We start from the raw sequence: 19,271 nt of genomic DNA, 5'->3' as shown, positions 1-19,271 counted from the left end.
GATATGGAGGTCAGTGGAAGTGAGGTAGTCTCCCAGCCCCACTGTTATGCTTGCTATGCTGGTGACTGCCATTTTAATTATTTTCTTTGTTACGTGCTGTTCCATCTCCTCCCACCTTCTTGAGTGCTACATGTAACAACAGATTCCTGTAAATCTAAGCAGGTGAACTGGAATTTGCAGCTTTAATCTCTAAAGTCTTATCTACACGTTGTGGCAGAGCACGCCTGAGGGGTGTTTTTTGTAGAATACTCTAATGTGTTGCCCTAATTACCCAGTGTAGACCAGATTATGTTAATGTGAACTAGGTATCTGTTAGAATGCTCCAACTCCCCCATGTAAATCCTGCTGGCGTGCTCTACCTATTACACTCCTCTATATCACTTTGCTGTACTGTGTAGACAAGCCCTAGCAGGTAACAAATTGTTGATAATCCCCCCACTTTTGTCCCCAGGGACACTGCACTTTAGAATGCAAAGAGGTAGCTCCGAATATATGAAGCACCTCCATAAATTGGACGTATCTAGAGATTTCACCAAGATAATCAGTGTGACAGGCTGACATTCCTGCAATATACTGAATTAAGTTGCACTTTATGTATTGCGCTTTAATACTTTTGGGGCTCATTGTATTAAAAATGCAATTGAATATGTGTTATTATGGAATTTTATGTATTTAACTTCTGTAGGAGACTGACTAATGCAATCTCTGGCAGGTATTAGGAATTTCCAAGGGCGTTTTGAAATAATACATGTGAAGCAGATTTCCTAGGAAAACCTGAGTGTAAGGGAATGCAAATGACCCAATTTGAATCCACTCTTTTGAAACTGTGCCCTGAGGATGAAAATTAATTACCTGGTCCTCGAAACTCCAGATCAAAAGTCTCCTGAACAGTATAAAGGGTGGACAAAACTTATGAGCGTGCTTGTTCTGAGCTGAAGCTGTGATGAACTTGTGATCACAAAAGAAACCCCTTAGGTGAGGTTTGGAAGGACTGCTCCGGCAAGAGCCCATGTTAGGGTGGAGCTGATCTCTGGTAAGAGTAGTAGCATGTCTGTAGGTTCTTTTACTGTGTACTTCGTAGTGCTTTTATCTTAAAGAATCAAATAAAAGTTATTTTGTGGTAATTTATAATTGCTGACAATCTCTCTATCATCAGTCTCAAGAGAAAGCAAGAAGGTGCACTTGGGCAGACTGCTGGGATTAACACAGTGAAATCCAGGAATGGTGCATCCTGGAAATACCCCAGTCAGAAGGGAGACAGATGCAGGTCTCCACCCAAGAGAGGCAATGACCAGGGTGTTAGGAGCCTGAAAGTGGGTGCGCTTGCTGGACCATTGAGGGAATATACAGGTGCCGTTGCCCTGAATTGTGACAATCAGGACTCCCTGTAATTTGTAGACTGTTGGCCTCCAGTATTTACCCAAGGGCCAAAAGAAACATTTCCAGAAAACCTGCCAATTACTTGCCTCTGCTCAGTCAGGAAGAACAATACCCAGCCACTGGAGCTCACACAGGGAATCTGAGGGTACATTTAGACTGCAGTTACTAGGCCTGATTGCAGCTTGAGCCAATGTACCCAAAATAGCTGTAATCTAACTAACCGAGGTCCTGGAGCAGCGAAGCTATAGCAGTACAAGCTTCAGCGTGGGCTAGCCCTATGAGAAATTACCAGGGTTATAAATGGGTTCGTGCACCCTGCACATACTGCTGCGACTTCACTCTTCTGGGACCTGGACTAGCTAGATTAACATTAGCTCAGCTATGTTGGCTGGAGCTGCAGTCAGACCCTGTGATTACAGTACAGACATACCCTCAGTGGGACTGGGCCTTAATTTCACAGATTACCGAGGTTCTTTTATTCCCAGCGATGTTCTTGAGAGCCTGATGTAGGGATTCACCAGAAAGAATTTAAACAATGGCAAAACAAACTTTCTAAACAAAACAAATATAACCCTCCATAGCTCTACTGTACATTATGCCAATGGCAGTAGCCTTTATTAAATTAATAAGAGACTGCTGTACGTTGTGTCTTAATCACTTAATCTTGTTCATAGGGAAATGCTTGTAAAAGTTAAGTTTGCAATGACGGTCAGAATTAGTAGAACAAACAACATGGTCTTGGCAAGTATTTCTGAAACTGACTAAAGAATGAGCTTGCCCAATTCTGAATAAAACAGACCCTACATGGGCTATGGGGAAGTGTGACTGTGAACAGAATGTAATCAGATCAATAGGTTAAGGTAATGTTTTGTACAAAGCGAGGTAAATGGGAAGAGCTGAATATGAGGAAAAGGAAGCTGATATGCAGGTATGTCTACAGTGATTGTAATTAAAATCTTGATAATTTTGCATTCCAGATTACCTTTTTAGCAGGCATCCTAGTTTTCCATGATAAAAAACCAAAATCCTCCGATAAAAAAACCCCCAAATCTAGCCCTAGCCACAATAAATATGGGTAGCAGTTGAACATGTTTTATTGATATACAGTAGAACCCTGTTTATCCAAAACTCCACTACCCAGCTGTCCGTATTAACCAAACCACCAGCCGCCCGGTGTTGTCAGCCCCTGGCGGTTCTGTTAATACAGAGAGCTGGATAATGGAGGCTTACATAAATGGAGTTCACTCCGTGTATGTTTTTATATTTTTCACAAAATGTAAAAACTAAAGAGTCTCTGTAAAAATGCAAATTCCACATTTTTTCGCGGCAAACAGATTTCTAGCATCCCTGATTATTAATGTTATTCCTCAGTACAGGGAATAATTAGGGAGTTCCACAGTAACATTAGTTACTAGCAAGGGCAAAACTAAGTACAATTTACTGTTTGTGTAACAGGCAACTATTGTGTACTGTACATACAAACACACACACATACATCTCAAAGATGAGGCTGGCAAACACAGTATATTCTCTCTTTGGAGGGTGGATATTTCAGAATGATTTTTAAGGTTAAACTTGGTTATAAAAATGCTAGCTATCAGAGGCCATATTATCCCCTCCCATATGAAAAGCCACATGAAGGAACTTCTTATGAGGAAATCCCCAGGATGATTTCTTTGTGGAGATTCCCTGTAACATGATGCTTGGAGTGGGGTGTTTCTTCCACAGAAAAGCCACCCCAAACTTGGCAGATCCTTAGGGATCCTCGGGAGGTCAGGGCCTTCCATGTGGAGACACTGCAGTGGCTCTGGCCCCAAGCAGCTCCTGGGCCTTGCTTACCATGTTGTCATTGGATCTGTGCTGCCAGGGACCTCCTTCTGGCCTTAGTTAGATTTCTTTACACCTTCCCCTTAAATGACAGATTTCATTTTCACACAATCATGACAATGGCTGCCTTTTATATATAAATATTTCAATTAATTACCAGTTTTGTCAACATCAGGAACTATTTTACCTTACTCAGATAGCTTATTTTTTTATATATATATATATGTACATATATTCTCCAATTCAGAATAGGATAGAACTTCCCACAATGTAACAAAATATTTTATATAAAATATGTATGCTTTCAGTGAATGGAAACAGTTTTATTGAATACATTTTTAAAATTTTGTTTTGTCTGCAAATAAGCATTACCTAAAACCTGCTTCATTTCAGTAAATCACAACAAGCAGGGAAAGGATACACAGCTTTTACTGTGCATTGGGGCCAATACTTGAACCTTTTAGTTTTAAGTTGAAGAATGCCCAAACATTTTAGGTTGAGAATGCATAACTTATAAAACTGAGCGCAGACTGGGAAAGTTACATTTTATTACCGCTAATACAATGTAACTATATCCATTTTCAATATTCCTGTGGTCCTAAGTTCACTCTCCATGATAGTGTTATACAAGTCATGGTCCTATCCTTTAAACATCTCAACACTGTTCCCAAAGAAAAGATCAAGTGAAATGTCTTCCTTCCTTGAAACGTTCGATCATATTTTTAATGATCACACTACCAAACAATATATAAATATATATATATAAAAAAAGAGACCAAGTAGGAGGTTACATTTTTTTTTTTTTTTTTTTACTGTCGATATGTTTAACATAGCTTCCTGTAATTGTATAAAACATGCATTTTGGGGGATAATTATGAACACAGCATGAACGAGCCCACATAAATTATATTTTTGTACAAGTCCAAGTTAAAAAAAAAATCAGATTAGGTGCCTTTAAGGCCCTTTATTCCCAGCTATAAGTTCTCAAAACACACTACTGAAATATTTTTCTACGCCTACAGCTATGTGCTAGAGAACTGGATTCAAAAATTTAAAATACATCTACAGTCTGTTTTAGTTTTCTTCAAAGTTTGTGACAGTCCTTTGATATTGTACTGTGAAAATGTAAAAATAGTCAGACTTTTTTTCCAGAAATAAAAACACATCTAGGAGAATACGCAAAACAAGGCAAAATGAAGTTTCATAGCACTTAATAAGGGTAATATAAAGTCAATGACTAATATTGAGGTTTGTAAAAAGGACTGGATGAAAAGTTACATGTACACATGAAAGTTATATTAGTTTCAATACTATCACTTATTGTTTCTGTAACCAAAACTCCCCCCCACCCCAAAACCAATCAATATACATTCAAAATAGGCTGACATTGATATAATTGTGTGTAAAAATAGTGCACTATTTTTTCTGCCACAAAGCAAATTTGTATCCTAAGAGCTGGTAAACATTCTTTTATCCTTAAATACAGAGAATGGGCATAGACCTTGAAAAAATTAAATTAAGGCATTCAGATAGGTAAAATAGGACTGCCCATTATGAAATAATTGAAATGAGTATGTACTTCAAACGTCTCATTATACTAGCTGCTCAACAATGACATGCAGCTTTTGATAAACGTGTATGAATGATATTAACTTCAACATTATGGCTTTACACAAGTGCATAGTTGCAACTGCAGTAAGTAATGGTATCTGATTAATATGCATAAAAAAATAAAGTGGAAAGTTTTTTAAAACCCTCTTGCAGTATTACAGTACAATATATATACACAGTATAATGGTCACTTCTTAAAGATGCAGTCTATACCACTGTGGTGGATCTTTCCCGCCTACTTTTCTGGCAAACATGCTGGTGGCATCTCTCTATCAAAGTTGAAAGATGGATTTCTTCAGTTTTAATTTTCACTCTTCTCAATTCTTTTGTGAAATGTAGTGTGTGTGTCTTGCCAAGATAAACTTTTTTGGAACAAGACTCTAAAAGGTTAGCTAAAGTATCCTTATACTATTACCAACAGTCCTCATTTGATCAGTTACCCCAAGGGATTACAAAACAGCCCTCAGAGATTAGTAATTTATATTGCAGCAAAAAATTGTAAACCTCTGATATATATAGTACAGTCTCTCAGGAAAATATATATTTTAATAAATTTTGGGATATCGTGTTTCAGTCTTGTTTTAATGGGAAGAAAATTATCACCTTGAATAGTGACTGCATTCACAGAAGGCAGTTAGCTGAAAAAGAAGAAAGGTTTGATCAGTAAATGCAATGCACATCCCTCTGCTGAAAAGAGAAATTTGCTCCAATTTTTTATTTTAAATATGCACTTCTGCACTCTTGCAACAAATGCTACATATTTGCATTAAATAGCATTATGTTATTTTAAAACACTCTATCCTATGCACCACAATTTCAAACTTATTCTGAGATTAAGCCAATTATATTTTATTGATACTAATAACTCAGTTCATTGGGCATTCTCCTGAGGGAATTCTGCGCCAAAAAATACAAATTCTGTGCAAAATATTTTAAAATTCTGCACATATTATTTGTCAATAAATAATCATGGATGCTCCAGCATGGCAGCGGAGAGTGCATGGCAGCGGAGAGCACAGGCCACTGGCTGCATGGAGGTGGGAGGTTGCCCTGCAGCTCCCCTCCCGCTCCAGGACACATTTGGCGGTGGGGCTGCACCTGACCGTAACACAGCACAAGGGCTGGACCTGCTCCAGAAACACCTTGGAGCCCTGCCCCGCCATGCCAGGCACACTAGGTGTGGGCAAGCAGGCTCAGACCAGCAGGATCCAAGTGTGGAGGGGCTTTGTGTGTGTGGGGCGATCCAAGTGTGGGGTTGAGAGGATTCTGTGTGGGGCAATCTAGGTGAGGATGGCTCAATGGTGGGGTCCAGGTACAATCTGAATACACAGGGGCTCTTTGGGGAGAAGGGTTCCAAGTGCAGGGACAATGGGACTCTGCAGGAGGGGTCCAGGTGAAGGTAGTTGGGGCTCAGCAGGGGGAGTCTGGTGCTCGTTGGGAGGGGTCTGGGTGTAGGGAGCTCACTGGGGTCCGGGTGTTGAGGGAGTGGAGCTTGGTGGGATGGGGGTCTGGATGGCTCATAGGGATGGTCCAGGTGCATACAGGGTGGGGCTCATTGGGGTGGGTTTCAAGCATATAGGGTTCAGCAGGGAGTGGTCTGGGTTCAGGGGTGGGGATCTGGATGCACAGGGGTGGGACTTAGTGGGGGAGTCCAGGTGTGTGTGTTTGTGGGAGGATGTGAGGTTCAGAAGGGGGTCTGGGTATAGGGGGGGAAGTCCAGATGCATGGGGGTTGGGTGGACAGGGGAGCAGCTCCATATACAGTGACCCCTCCCTCCATGGTTGAGGAGCAATGGGGGCAGGAAGCAGGGCAGAGGAATGTGCGGAGCCAGGGGAGATTTGCAAACTAATTAGATCATTTTCAGTTAAACTAGTTTTACTTAATTATAAATAGAACTGCTTTACATTTACAATAGCATTCAAGGAATTCAGCTCACTGCATTAGCAATGCAATTTTACTTAAAATTTTTTCAAGTGCATTGTTAGAAACCCAAAAAGCACAACACTACAGAGAAAAGCCAAGTCATAAATCTGTATTTCATAGCAATATTAGGAAATGCACAATGTAAAGCTCTTGTTTCAAGTCTGCTAGCCATAGACAAGTCACTTTACACTTTAAAAAGGCATTTTTACTGCAAACTGACATATCTTCAGTGTGTCAAATAAAGATTAAAACGTGACAATTTTATTTTTACATCTCAAAAATGGTTTGTTTATAGAGGTTAGCAGTACTACTGCTATAAGTATATTCTCTGACAGTAGCAGTTATCTCCTTTTCCACTCAACTGGGGCAGATAGACATGAATTCTGAACAGAAAACTATAATTAAAATCACGTATGTAAAAGGCAAATACTCATTTTTAGTTAAAGTGACTCCTCTGAAAATTGATCTTTTTCAAACTGAATGAAATCTCATTTTGAATGCATAATATTAAAAATGAGATCTCTCATACTTTTTCTGCTTTGAAAAACAAAACCCAACTAGCATGCTCTATTCAAAAGTCAAACAATGCATTCCTCACTACTTTGATTTACCCTTTTACATCTTCAGAAATCAAAAACATCGTCATCACCATCAATATCATCAACATCATCAAATGACCAATCCCAGTCTTTAAATGCCAAATCAAGCAATCTGCAATAGGAGGTTTTGATGTTTAAAATGGACTACTCTTTATTAAAATATTCCAAAGTCCAATGTTATTAAAATTATCACTATCTATTACAATACTGCCTTGTGTACACAGCCTTCTGATTTAACATTTCATGACATGTGGCATAACAAAAAGCAGGTTATAAATGAGGATTAATCTTTACATAAGTTTTCATTTCTCTATACAAAGTCCATGGCCATGCTAAATGCATATATATAATTTGTTTTAATAAACTAGATGAATTTAGTGCTCATGTAGATCAAGATATTTTATACACTGGAAATTTGACACATAAATCACTAAATGTAATGTAGATTCCATTTAACTAATTCATATGACTCTTTCAGACTAAAGTCAGGAATCCTATTTTTGTAACATTTCGTAAAGTTGTTTAAAAAAAACAACTCTAAAGCTTCATAAGGGCTAACTGCCGTCTTGTCTTGATGTTGCAGTTCTTCTTGGCTGAGCTGCAATTTTATGCTCATCTGCTAAACCTTCCATGAAAAAATATGTGAGCCATGAACAATTGTTTCAGCTCATCTAAAGAGCTAATATTTTATGCAAGTTAAGATTAATACATACTAAAGCATCTGAATACTCTAAAGGGGTTGGTTGGTCTTGATTTGCAAACAAAATAATGTAGATTTTACCATCCAGCATTTAGGACTTCATCGGAAGCCCAATAAAGTCAATAGGGGTCTTTCCATTGACTTCAATGGAATTTGCATCAGGCCTTTAAACATGACAAAGCGAGGATGGAGGAAAAATACTGACCTAAATAAAGTGCATAAATGAACCTCCTCTGGCATAGTGTTTAAAATAAAGCATGTATTTATTATAATTAGTTTACATGTATTAAATATGATGGGCTTTGAGTTTTGTTTTTAATTTCTTTAACTTTCAAAAAATGATGACTCACTGAAGTTTTGATATTTATTTATTCTATGAGCTGTAAGTGTTGTCATTCCTCATATAGTGGTAGCAGATATTAGATATCAAAAGAAGTTGTCATTGATGTGGGGAAGCGAAGGTTAATCTTCTGCCATGATTTAGTGCCGCAATGAAACTGATAATCAGCAACTACACATAGTGTATGTGGAAACTGGTTTGCCTTTTAAATTATTAAAAAGAACAGCTGCGAAAAACTTAAAGAAACAATCAGGACATTCAAGTCTTATGAGGGAAAATCCTCATTATTAATGAGGTATAGAAAAGAAAAATATACATTCCATATTGTAAACCCTTGCAGTAAGAACCTTTACAGAAACACAAGTCAAACACAAACTGGCCATAGCACTCACACTAATTCACAAAAAATATGTCGACTATTTGATGAACACACCAAAAAAAAAATCTTAATTGAACTGATTTGAAAAAGAAGCTCGCAATAGTAAGATGGATTTGATGACCTCACAGGCCTTTTCCATCTATAACTCCTATGATTTTACAACATAATTCAATATTAAATACATTAACAAAAAGCCATAATCTGGACAGGTTTCAGAGAATCAGCAAAAACAACGAGGAGTCCTTGTGGCACCTTAGAGACTAACAAATTTATCTGGACATAAACTTTCATGGGCTAGAACCCAGTGCAGTTGCAGGAATAAAATGTGTAAAAGCAAAAAGATACGCAGAATACATTTTTTGTTGTTACTCTGACATACTTCAGATTTCCCACAGTATATTTAATTACAATATCCTGGGGCAAATTCATCCCCGGTCCAGCTCTGCTGAAGGTAGAGTTGCATCAAGGATTAATTTGAGCAATTATGCAGTTATCTTAGGTGAAAATAGTATCAGACTTTAATTTTTTAACAATCCCATCCGTATTAGGATACAGAAACAGAGTATATGGGTTATGAAGGAGACAGATTTAAAACAGCAATACACAAGCAATATACAAAATCCAAAAATGACAAATACGTTTAACATACCTTATGTGAATTTGTTCTTTTTTTTCAAAAACTAGATTACCAAATGTGATTGACTGATAGATAGATATAAATACATAACTTTCAAAATATTGTCATTTACAGATTTTAAGTGAGTTCTCATGGTTAGTATGGTCAGCATGCTCACAGGATGAGACACAGGTCCCTATTACTTACTGTTGCTATGGCAAAATATACAGTATAGAAAAAAAATCAGTGAAGAATGATTCGAAGGAGAGGGCCAGAGCTAAAAAAAAATTAGTAATAAAATGTAGAAGTAAATCTTACATGTACTATGTTACATGAACATTTTGTTAAAAAAATCATGAGGATGAAAGTAGACTGTTACATACAAGGTGAAAATCTTAACTGAAAATTGCTGTTGACTAGTCAGAGTCTATGATTTGCTTCTTCAGAGGTCAGTAATACAGCCTGGAATAAAAAACGGTTACCTACCTTTCGTAACTGTTGTTCTTCGAGATGTGTTGCTCATGTCAATTCCAAGAAGGTGTGTGTGTGCCGCGTGCATGATCATTGGAAGGTTTTCTCCTAGTGGTACCCGTCGGGTTGGCTGTGGAGCCCGCTGGATTGGCGCCCTCATGCTGGTATGAAAACAGGGTCCCTGCTGACCTGCTGACCCTTCAGTTTCTTCTTGCTGGATACTTCAACAAAGGAGAGGCGAGTGGGTCTTGGAATGAATATGAGCAACACACCTCGAAGAACAACAGTTACGAAAGGTAGGTAACCGTTTTTTCTTCTTCAAGTGATTGCTCATGTCCATTCCAAGTAGGTGACACTCAAGCAGTACCCTGGGAGGAGGGGCTGGAGTTCACCGAGCTGCTGACTGTAGCATGGCTCTACCAAATACAGCATCATCTCTAGCCTGTTGAGTGATGGTGTAGTGCGACGTAAAGGTGTGAACAGACGACCCCGTCTCTGCCCTGCAGATGTCCTGAATGGGGACCTGTACCAGGAATGCTGCAGATGAAGCCTGTGCTCTTGTGGAGTGCGTTGTCAATACTGGGGCCAGAATCTTTGCTAGGTCATAGCATGTTCTGATGCTGGCCATGAAAGAAGAGATTCACTGAGATGAAATAGGGAGACCCTTCATTCTTTCGGCAATAGTGATGAAGAGCTGCGTTGACTTTCTATATGGCTTTGTTCGCTCGATGTAAAAGGCTAATGCCAGTCTAACATCCAGGGAATTGAGCATGCATTCCCTGTCGTTGGTGTGCAGCTTAGGATAGAACACCGGCACGTGAAATTGTGAAACTGCCTTCTGGAGGAAAGCTGGGTGCGGCCGCAATTGTACCTTGTCCTTATAAAACATGGTATAAGGGGGCTTGGACATCAAAGCCTTGAGCTCAGACTGGCTGATGTGATAGTCACTAGGAACACCACCTTTCCAATACAGATAGAGCAGGGAGCACGTTGCTAGGAGCTCAAAGAGAGGGTCCATGAGCCTTGAGAGCACCAGATTAAGACCCCATGGAGGGATCAGTTGTTTTATTTGGGGGTACAGTCTGTCCAGCCCTTGAGGAAACGACCCACCATAGGGTTAGGAAACATTTAGTGTCCCATTGAGCAGGGATGGAAAGCAGAGATTGCCACCACATGCACCTTTACTGATGAAAATGCCAGCCCCTGTTGCTTCAGGTGAAGCAAGTAGTCCAGGATAAAGGGAATCAAGGACTGCAACAGAGTACCACCTTTCTGGAGGGACCAAATGGAAAATCTCTTACACTTTGCCACATAAGCGGCGTGAGTGGAAGTCTTCCTGTTGCTGAGGAGACCCTCCCTAACTGAGTCTGGGCAGGAAGTTCTAGCGGAGTCAGCCATGGAGTTTCCATCCTGTGCGATGGAGAGACTCTAGGTTGGGGTGCTGGAATGGCAGTGGTCCTGTGTGATCAAGTCTGGAACCAAGGGCAAAGTCATGGGCGTATCCACTGACAGGTCCAGCAGCATGGTGAACCAGTGCTGATGTGGCCATGCTGGTAGGAGGCCTCCAACTGTATTGAGTGCACAGCTTGAGGGCTTCCTGGCACATGGGAGAGGAGAGAGCACCACCTTGTCTGTTTATATAAAACACTGCTGTGGTATTGTCTTTCAGTACAGATACACACCTGCCCTGTAGATGGGTTTGAAACGTTGAGCAAGAGAGGCGAACCGTCCACAGCTCCCTGACGTTGATATGCAGTGGAAGTTCCGCCTGAGACCAGAGGCCTTGTGTCCTGAGTTTGTCCAGGTGTGCCCCCCATCCCCTCGCTGATGCATCTGTGACTGGAGACAGCGACGGCTGAGGCATGGAGAATGGCATTCCCACACATACTGCTTGTAGGTTGAGCCACCATGGGAGAGATTCGAGAACCCTAGGAGTAAGAGTGACTAGTCTATGTGGTCTCGGTTTGGCCTGTAAACTCGGGCTAGCCACACCTGAAGAGGATGTAGCTGCAACCTGGCACACTGTACCACATACGTGCAGGCAGCCATATGCCCGAGCAACTTCAGACAAGTTCATGCCGTCATAGTGGGGAAATCTCTTGAGATCCTCTATGATGGCGTGCATGGCAAGGAAACAAGCTCCTGGGAGAAAAGCCCTGGCCTAGGTTGAGTCCAAGAGGGCTCCGACGAACTCTATCCTCTGTGTAGAGGTTATAGTAGAATTTTTCATGTTTAGAAAGAGACCGAGCCTGAGGAATTCACCAGAATGCACCAGAGTCACATGGTCCTCCACTTGGGCCCAAGATCGACCCTTGATCAGTCAGTTGTCCAGGTACAAGAAAACTTGCACCTGTCACTTTTGCAGGAAGGCCACCACAACTGTCATACATTTGATGAACACCCGAGGGGCCGACAAGAGGCCAAATGGGAGGACCGTGAACTGACAGTGGGTGTCGTTGACCACAAATAAAATGAAACGTCTGTGGGACAGGATTATGGACACATGGAAGTACGCATCCTTCAAATCAAGAATGGCTTACCAGTCCCCTGGATCCATAGAGGGAATGATGGAAGCCAAGAAGACCATGCGAAACTTCAGCTTCTTCATGAATCTGTTAAGGTTTCACAGGTCAAGAATAGGCTGGAGCCCACCCTTGGCCTTGGGGATTAGGAAGTAACGGGAATAGAATCCCCTGCTCCTGAACTCCATAGAAACCTCTTTTACTGCCCCGAGTTGTAGGAGCATTTGCACCTCCTCCACTAGAAGTTGCTTGTGAGAAGGGTCCCTGAAGAGTGACAGGGAAGGTGGGTGAGAGGATACAGAATTGGAGAGAATATACCAATCCTACCATGCTCAAGACCTAGACATCTGATGTTATTTGGGCCAAGTATGGTAGAAATGGGATAGACTGTTCACAAAAGGAGGGGAAAGATCAGGGATTGGACTGGTGTGATGCCCCTGGGGACATCTTCAAAAGCTTTTCTTAGGAGTTGGCAACTGTCTCACTGAGCCATGGCTCCGGGTAGAGGACGATTGCGGAGGCCTTCTCCTAGTACTCCTATCTCGTCTCCTGTTATAGTCTTGTCTCGGCTGAGAGGGGTAGAAGCAAGGCGGTGGCTGAGGCTTAAAATCCTGTCTTTGCGGGGCTGGCGTATGACGCCCCAAGGACTTTAAGGTCGCTCTAGAGTGCTTGAAACTGTGGAGCCTAGAGTCCGTCTGCTCAGCAAAGAGACTCATACCATCGAAGGGCAGGTCCTGGAGAGTCTGTTGGACCTCCAGGGGGAGGTCCAAGACTTGAGCCACAAGCTGCACCGTATTACAATGGCCGTGGACATTGTACGGGTGGCCGAGTCCGCTGAGTCTAATGCAGCCTTCAAGGAAGTCCTTGCAATGGTCTTGCCTTCCTCCAGGGCCACCCTAAAGTCAGAGCAGGAGTCAGATGGAAGTAGCTCCTTAAAGTTGGACAGGTAGTTCCAAGAGGTAAAACTACAGTGCCTAAGAAACTGCCTACTGATTGGTGATTCGAAGCAGAAACCCCTGGTGGAATAGACCTTATGGTCAAAGAGGTCCAGCTTCGTTGCCTCTTTAGACTTTGGACTGGGGCCCTAGTGACCCTGCCTTTCTTTGGCATTGGCTGCATCCATGACTAGCATGCCCGGCTGACAGTGGGTGAAAAGGTATTAGTATCCTTTAGAGGGTACAAAGTACTTCCTTTCCACCCCTTTAGCCGTGGAAAAAATGGAAGCAGGAGTGTGCCAGAGGGTCTTGATCAATGGCAAGACCATGCTGGAAGGACCTTCTAGTGTCAGAATGTCCACCATAGGGTCCATTTCTTCTGACACCTCCTCCGCTTGCAGGCCCAGATTTTGGGCTACTCTTCTCAGCAGCTCCTGATGGGCTCTATTGTCCAGAGCCGGTAAGGAGGCAGATGAGCCCGCTACTGCTTCGCTCGGGGAGGAGGATGAAGAAGCCCTCATAGGCACAGGGTCCTCCTGACCTTCCAAACTCACAGAGGTGCTCCCTTGCAGGAGCTTCCTGTGCAGTGGCGGATGTGAATTTGGAGTCGGGTCTGGTGCTGGTCTTGGAACCCCTTGGAGGTTCCCTTTGGAGGCAGGTGGAGGTCCCCGTCTGTCCGAGGTGACTGAAAGGGACCTGAGGCTTGGCCTCTGGGCTCTATGATATGCCCATTGGGTTCAAAACAGCCACTGAGCAAGTGCCTGCCACTTTGGTGGCCAGAGCATCATTGGAAGTTGCTGCGTCTCATTATGCCTGGAGTGACGAGACCAGTGCCGGCTGCGTCTGGAAACACCTGACTCCAGCTCTGACTCTGAGCACAAGTCTGATCTTGGGCTCCATGGCAGTGCCATGTGGGACGGTGCTGGTGATTGGTGCCAAGGTGAGGACGACCGGTGCTGTAGCATGTCCGGTTTGCCCTTAGACAGTCCAGCCACCCTGCGCCATGCTGGAGCTGCTGATGCTGTCGGCTCTGCCAGCTCCGGGGAGTGCTGGGTTGCCATCTCTATGCGGTTCCTAGCAGTCTCGAAAGTGTCAGGAATGGACGGCATGTCCAACTCCCCAATTTGACTCTCCCGTCCCGGGGAGTCCAACGGGACTGGACTCAACAGTTCCCCCTGGGTGGCCGGAATTAACAGTACCAGCTGTCCCTGAGCAGGAGCTGAGTGTCCCGATGTGGGATGCACTCCGTGGGCAACCTCGTGTTCCATTGCTCAGACTGTCAGCGAGCGCCCCTTTTCAGCTCTTCTCCATTTCTTATGCGGCACTTGGGAGTGAGATCGGTGCCAAGAAATCAACAAACTTGTCTTCAGTGCCAGAGTGTCAGTGCTGCGGGTCTCTGGACCCCGAGTTCTTCACAAGCACCACAGCCTCCCTTACCGAGGCCGATGCGTGCCACACTGAAGCGCTGGGCTTGGATCCGGATGTGGTCTGAGCCAGCTGGGGACAGAGAGCTGACTCCATAAGGAGAAGCTTAAGTCTAAAGTCTCTCTCCTTCTTCGTCCTTGGGCAGAAGCTCCTGCAGTTCTTGCATTTGTCGGTCTGGTGGGTTTCCCCCAAGCCCTTTAAGCATGAGTCATGAGGATGCCCCGGTCCCCAGAGGGAAGTAAGAAAACAGGGAACGGGGAGAACCCCCAACAGAAACTTATCTACGAACTAACTAAAACACTAGAAAAAACTACACTAAGTAGAACTATATACAAGAACAACTGTTCGCTAGAAGAGCTTGCCCGAGGCAAGAGAACAAAGTAGCTCCAACGACCGTCACTGGCGGTAAGAAGGAACTGAAGAGGTGGCGGGTCGGCAGGGACCTATATTCACTACCATAAGGGCACCACTCCAGGAAGCTCCACAGTCGACCCGACGGAAAACTTTCTGACGATCGAGCATGTGGTGCGCATACACCTACTTGGAATTGACATGAGCAATCATTTGAAGAAGAATGTTAACTAGACTGCAATTAATGTGCAAGTGAGTGCATCCCACTTTGCTCCTGAACAGTCAGAAGACAGTACTGGCAGGATTCATGATTCAATCTGATTACAAACTTCTGCTTCCTGATTGGTTCAGGATGATTATTTCTTTTTAACTTCTAACTTTGTCTACCATTTAGAATGTAAATTTAAATACCACGGAATTTATTTCATGACTACGATGGAAAGCTTTCTAGATATTCTGAAAGTATGCCAGAATGTAAGGAAATCTTCCTGGGGTGAACATCAAGATTTATTGCCCCTCAAGTTATATATCATTTTAAGCTTCACCTGAGTCAATAAAGCTTGATGTTCACTTCAACATAGTCAATATCAGTTTAATAAATTGGGCAAATATGGACTAGACATGACCATCAGAAAGCTACTAAAATGTTCAGGTTTAGTGAAGGATTTTTGAGCATAGTTTTCTAACTGTTAGCTTTAAGGATTTAGGAGGAAAATTCATTTACAAATGTTTTACTAGAGATGTACAAGTACTCAACAGATTATAAATACATGAAAATCGTACTGACGTCAACTTTGGAAAAGCTAGTGCTTTAGCAAAGATATTCTTCCAATAGACTTTTCTCTATTAGGATAATTCCTTAGTGGATGGCTGGCAACTGACTTACTCTGTGTATTTCGCGGATATACTCAACCCGTTTGACTGGCTTTGCAATAATAATACAAATTTAACTCTGAAATAGGACTACTAGAGCTTACCTTTTGTATCATCACTGATAGGTCTAAAAGGAAATTATTTACAAGTTGTTACCATGGTTACGATTTTGTTGTTTTGGGGTGCAAGAATGGTCCTGGCACCACATTCAGCCAAAGTACTGAGAAGCAAGTCAGTGACCATTCATTTGAAAGAGACAAACTGGTTGAGAGTGGGGGAACTCAGTTACTGCAAGCACAGGCAAGGTTTAATCCTCTGATAGCCATTACTGTAAAAGTTTTTTGGGAACTATAAGACTTAACAAATTTTGTCCCTTCTCTTTTTACAAGTATCAATGTCTCTGTCACAAATGCATGTGCTGTATATGGACACACATCATGATTTTCCTCCCCATATTATACAAATATAATTTAATGTGAACTTTTCATATAAATAATGTATAGCAGAGAGAATCTCATACAACAGGGCTACAAGATGGTACACAGAGTTGTCTAGGATTGTAAGGTAAACCTGTGTTTCAGAAATACAGTGTGATCTGTAGATAAAGATCACTGTAGTGCACACACAAAAAAGGGCAGAGTTAAGAGTGAACATTTAACTTTTATATTTCCTGACTTAAGTGTTTTATTTTCAACCTTCTGTTCAACCTTAATCTTCTATTAACACAGGAGTTTCGTGTACAGTATTAGATACAAGTCAGTCCCAGAAGCTTTTTCTCGAATATAATTTGCATATCAGTAATGTAAAGCTGAAGAGAACGAATATGGGTATATCACCCAATCAGACAGGGCAGCTCTCACTCTACTGGCTCCTATCAGAGGACAGTCTGTGTAATTGGGAATTGTTGTTTTCGGAGAAACAAACACTTTTGTTAGTACACATCAAAAATACATCACAATTATTCAACTGTGATGACCGGGAGAACCGCATGGTGACTTGCCTGCCTGGAGTGAAGGTTGTGGATGTCTCAAGACATCCAGATAGGCTTATGTGTAGTGCTGGGGAGGAGTCGGTGGTTGTGATACATGTAGGTATCAATGACAAAGGGAAGGATAGGAGGGAAGTCCTGGAGGCCCAATTTAAGCATCTAGGTAAGAGACTGAAGTCCAGGACCTCCATGGTAGCATTCTCTAAAATGCTTCCAGTCCCACATACAGGGCCAGTTAGCCAGGCAGAACTGCAGGGTCTCAGTGCATGGATGAGACGATGGTGTAGGGAGGAGGGGTTTATATTTACTAGGAACTGGGGAAACTTTTGGGAAAGGGGGAGCCTATACAAGAAAGATTGGCTCCACCTAAACCAAAATGGAACCAGATTGCTGGCACTTAAAATTAAAAAGCTTGTTGAGCAGTTTTTAAACTAAAGGCTGGGGAAAAGCCGACAGGTGCGGAGGAGCACATGGTTCAGACATCCCTTAGGAGAGGATCTATAAATGGAGTTTCCTTATGTCCTAATAAGGAGGAGAGGATGGAAGATGATAAAATACAGGTAGGATTTGATGAGAACCAGTCAAATGAAAAAAAGTTCCTTTCAATTACGTCGTGTAATGGCAGTCAGCTAAACAGTGACAAGTTTTTAAAGTGCTTATATACACATGCTAGAAGTCTAAATAATAAGATGGGTGAACTAGAGTGCATTGTATTAAATGAGGATATTGACATAATATGCATCACAGAAACTTGGTGGAATGAAGATAATCAATGGGACAAAGTAATTCTATGGTACAAAATATATCGGAAGGACAGAACAGATTGTGCTGGTGGGGGAGTGGCACTATATGTGAAAGAAAGCGTAGAATCAAACCAAGTAAAAATCTTAAATGAACCAAACTGTACCACAGAATCTCTATGGATAGTAATTCCATGCTCTAGTAATAAGAATATAGCAGTAGCAATATATTACAGACCACCTGACCCGGATGGTGATAGTGACTGTGAAATGCTCAGGGAAATTAGAGAAGCTATGAAAATAAAAAACTCAGTAATAATGGCGGATTTCAACTACCCCCATATTGACTGGGTACATATCAAATCAGGACAGGATGCAGAGATAAAGTTTCTTGACATCTTAAATGACTGCTTCTTGGGGCAGCTAGTCCTGGAACCCACAAGAGGAGAGGCAATTCTTGATTTAGTCCTGGAGCCTGAATCATAGAATATCAGGGTTGGAAGGGACTTCAAGAGGACATCTAGTCCAACCCTCTGTTCAAAGCAGGACCAATCCCCAACTAAATCATCCCAGCCAGGGCTTTGTCAAGTCTGACCTTAAAAACCTCTAAGGAAGGAGATTCCACCAGCTCCCTAGGTAACCCATTCCAGTGCTTCACTACCCTCCTAGTGAAAAAGTTTTTCATAACATCCAACCTAAACCTCCCCCACTGCAACTTGAGACCATTACTCCTTGTTCTGTCATCTGCTACCACTGAGAACCGTCTAGATCCATCCTCTTTGGAACCCCCTTTCAGGTAGTTGAAAGCAGTTATCAAATCTCCCCTCATTCTTCTCTTCCGCAGACTAAACAATCCCAGTTCCCTCAGCCTCTCCTCAAGTCTTGTGCTCCAGTCCCCTAATCATTTTTGCTGCCCTCCACTGGACTCTTCCCAATTTTTCCACATCCTTCTTGTAGCTTGGGGCCCAAAAACTGGACACAGTACTCCAGATGAGGCCTCACCAGTGTTGAATAGAGGGGAATGATCATGTCCCTCGATCTGCTGGCAACGCCCCTACTTATACAGCCCAAAATGCCATTAGCCTTCTTGGCAACAAGAGCACACTGTTGACTCATATCCAGCTTCTCGTCCACTGTAACCCCTAGGTCCTTTTCTGCAGAACTGCTGCCTAGCCATTTGGTCCCTAGGATCTAGTCCAAAAGGTGAATATAGCTGGACCTCTTGGTAATAGTGACCATAATATAATTAAATTTAACATCCCTGTGGCAGGGAAAACACCACAGCAGCTCAACACTCTAGTATTTAATTTCAGAAAAGGGAACTACACAAAAATGAGGAAGTTAAACAAACAGAAATTAAAAGGTATAGCACCAAAAGTGAAATTCCTGCAAGCTAAACATAATAGAGGCTCAAGTTAAATGTATACTCCAAATTAAGACACATATAGAACCAAAAAAGAGCCACCTTGGCTAAACAACAAAATAAAAGAAGCAGCGAGAGGCAAAAAGGCATCCTTTAAAAAGTGGAAGTTAAATTCTAACGGGGAAAACAGAAAGGAGCATAAACTCTGGCAAATGAAGTATAAAAATA

The 19,271-nt window shown here is 42.2% G+C and overlaps 1 protein-coding gene across 1 annotated transcript in view; it reads right to left on the bottom strand.

Moving 5' to 3' along the window:
• Positions 1-4,025: 4,025 nt before the first annotated feature.
• The window catches only part of ROCK2 (Rho associated coiled-coil containing protein kinase 2), a 167,037-nt gene continuing 151,791 nt past the window's right edge, over positions 4,026-19,271 (bottom strand). The window contains exon 33 of the mRNA XM_074947657.1: positions 4,026-5,456. Coding sequence (XP_074803758.1) covers positions 5,453-5,456 — 4 coding nt within the window. The 3' untranslated portion in view covers positions 4,026-5,452. The remainder of the gene's footprint in view (positions 5,457-19,271) is intronic.

Source organism: Natator depressus, chromosome 3 (assembly GCF_965152275.1).
Source record: "Natator depressus isolate rNatDep1 chromosome 3, rNatDep2.hap1, whole genome shotgun sequence".
Taxonomy (NCBI): domain Eukaryota; kingdom Metazoa; phylum Chordata; order Testudines; family Cheloniidae; genus Natator; species Natator depressus.
This window is presented reverse-complemented; position numbering and strand designations above follow the sequence as displayed.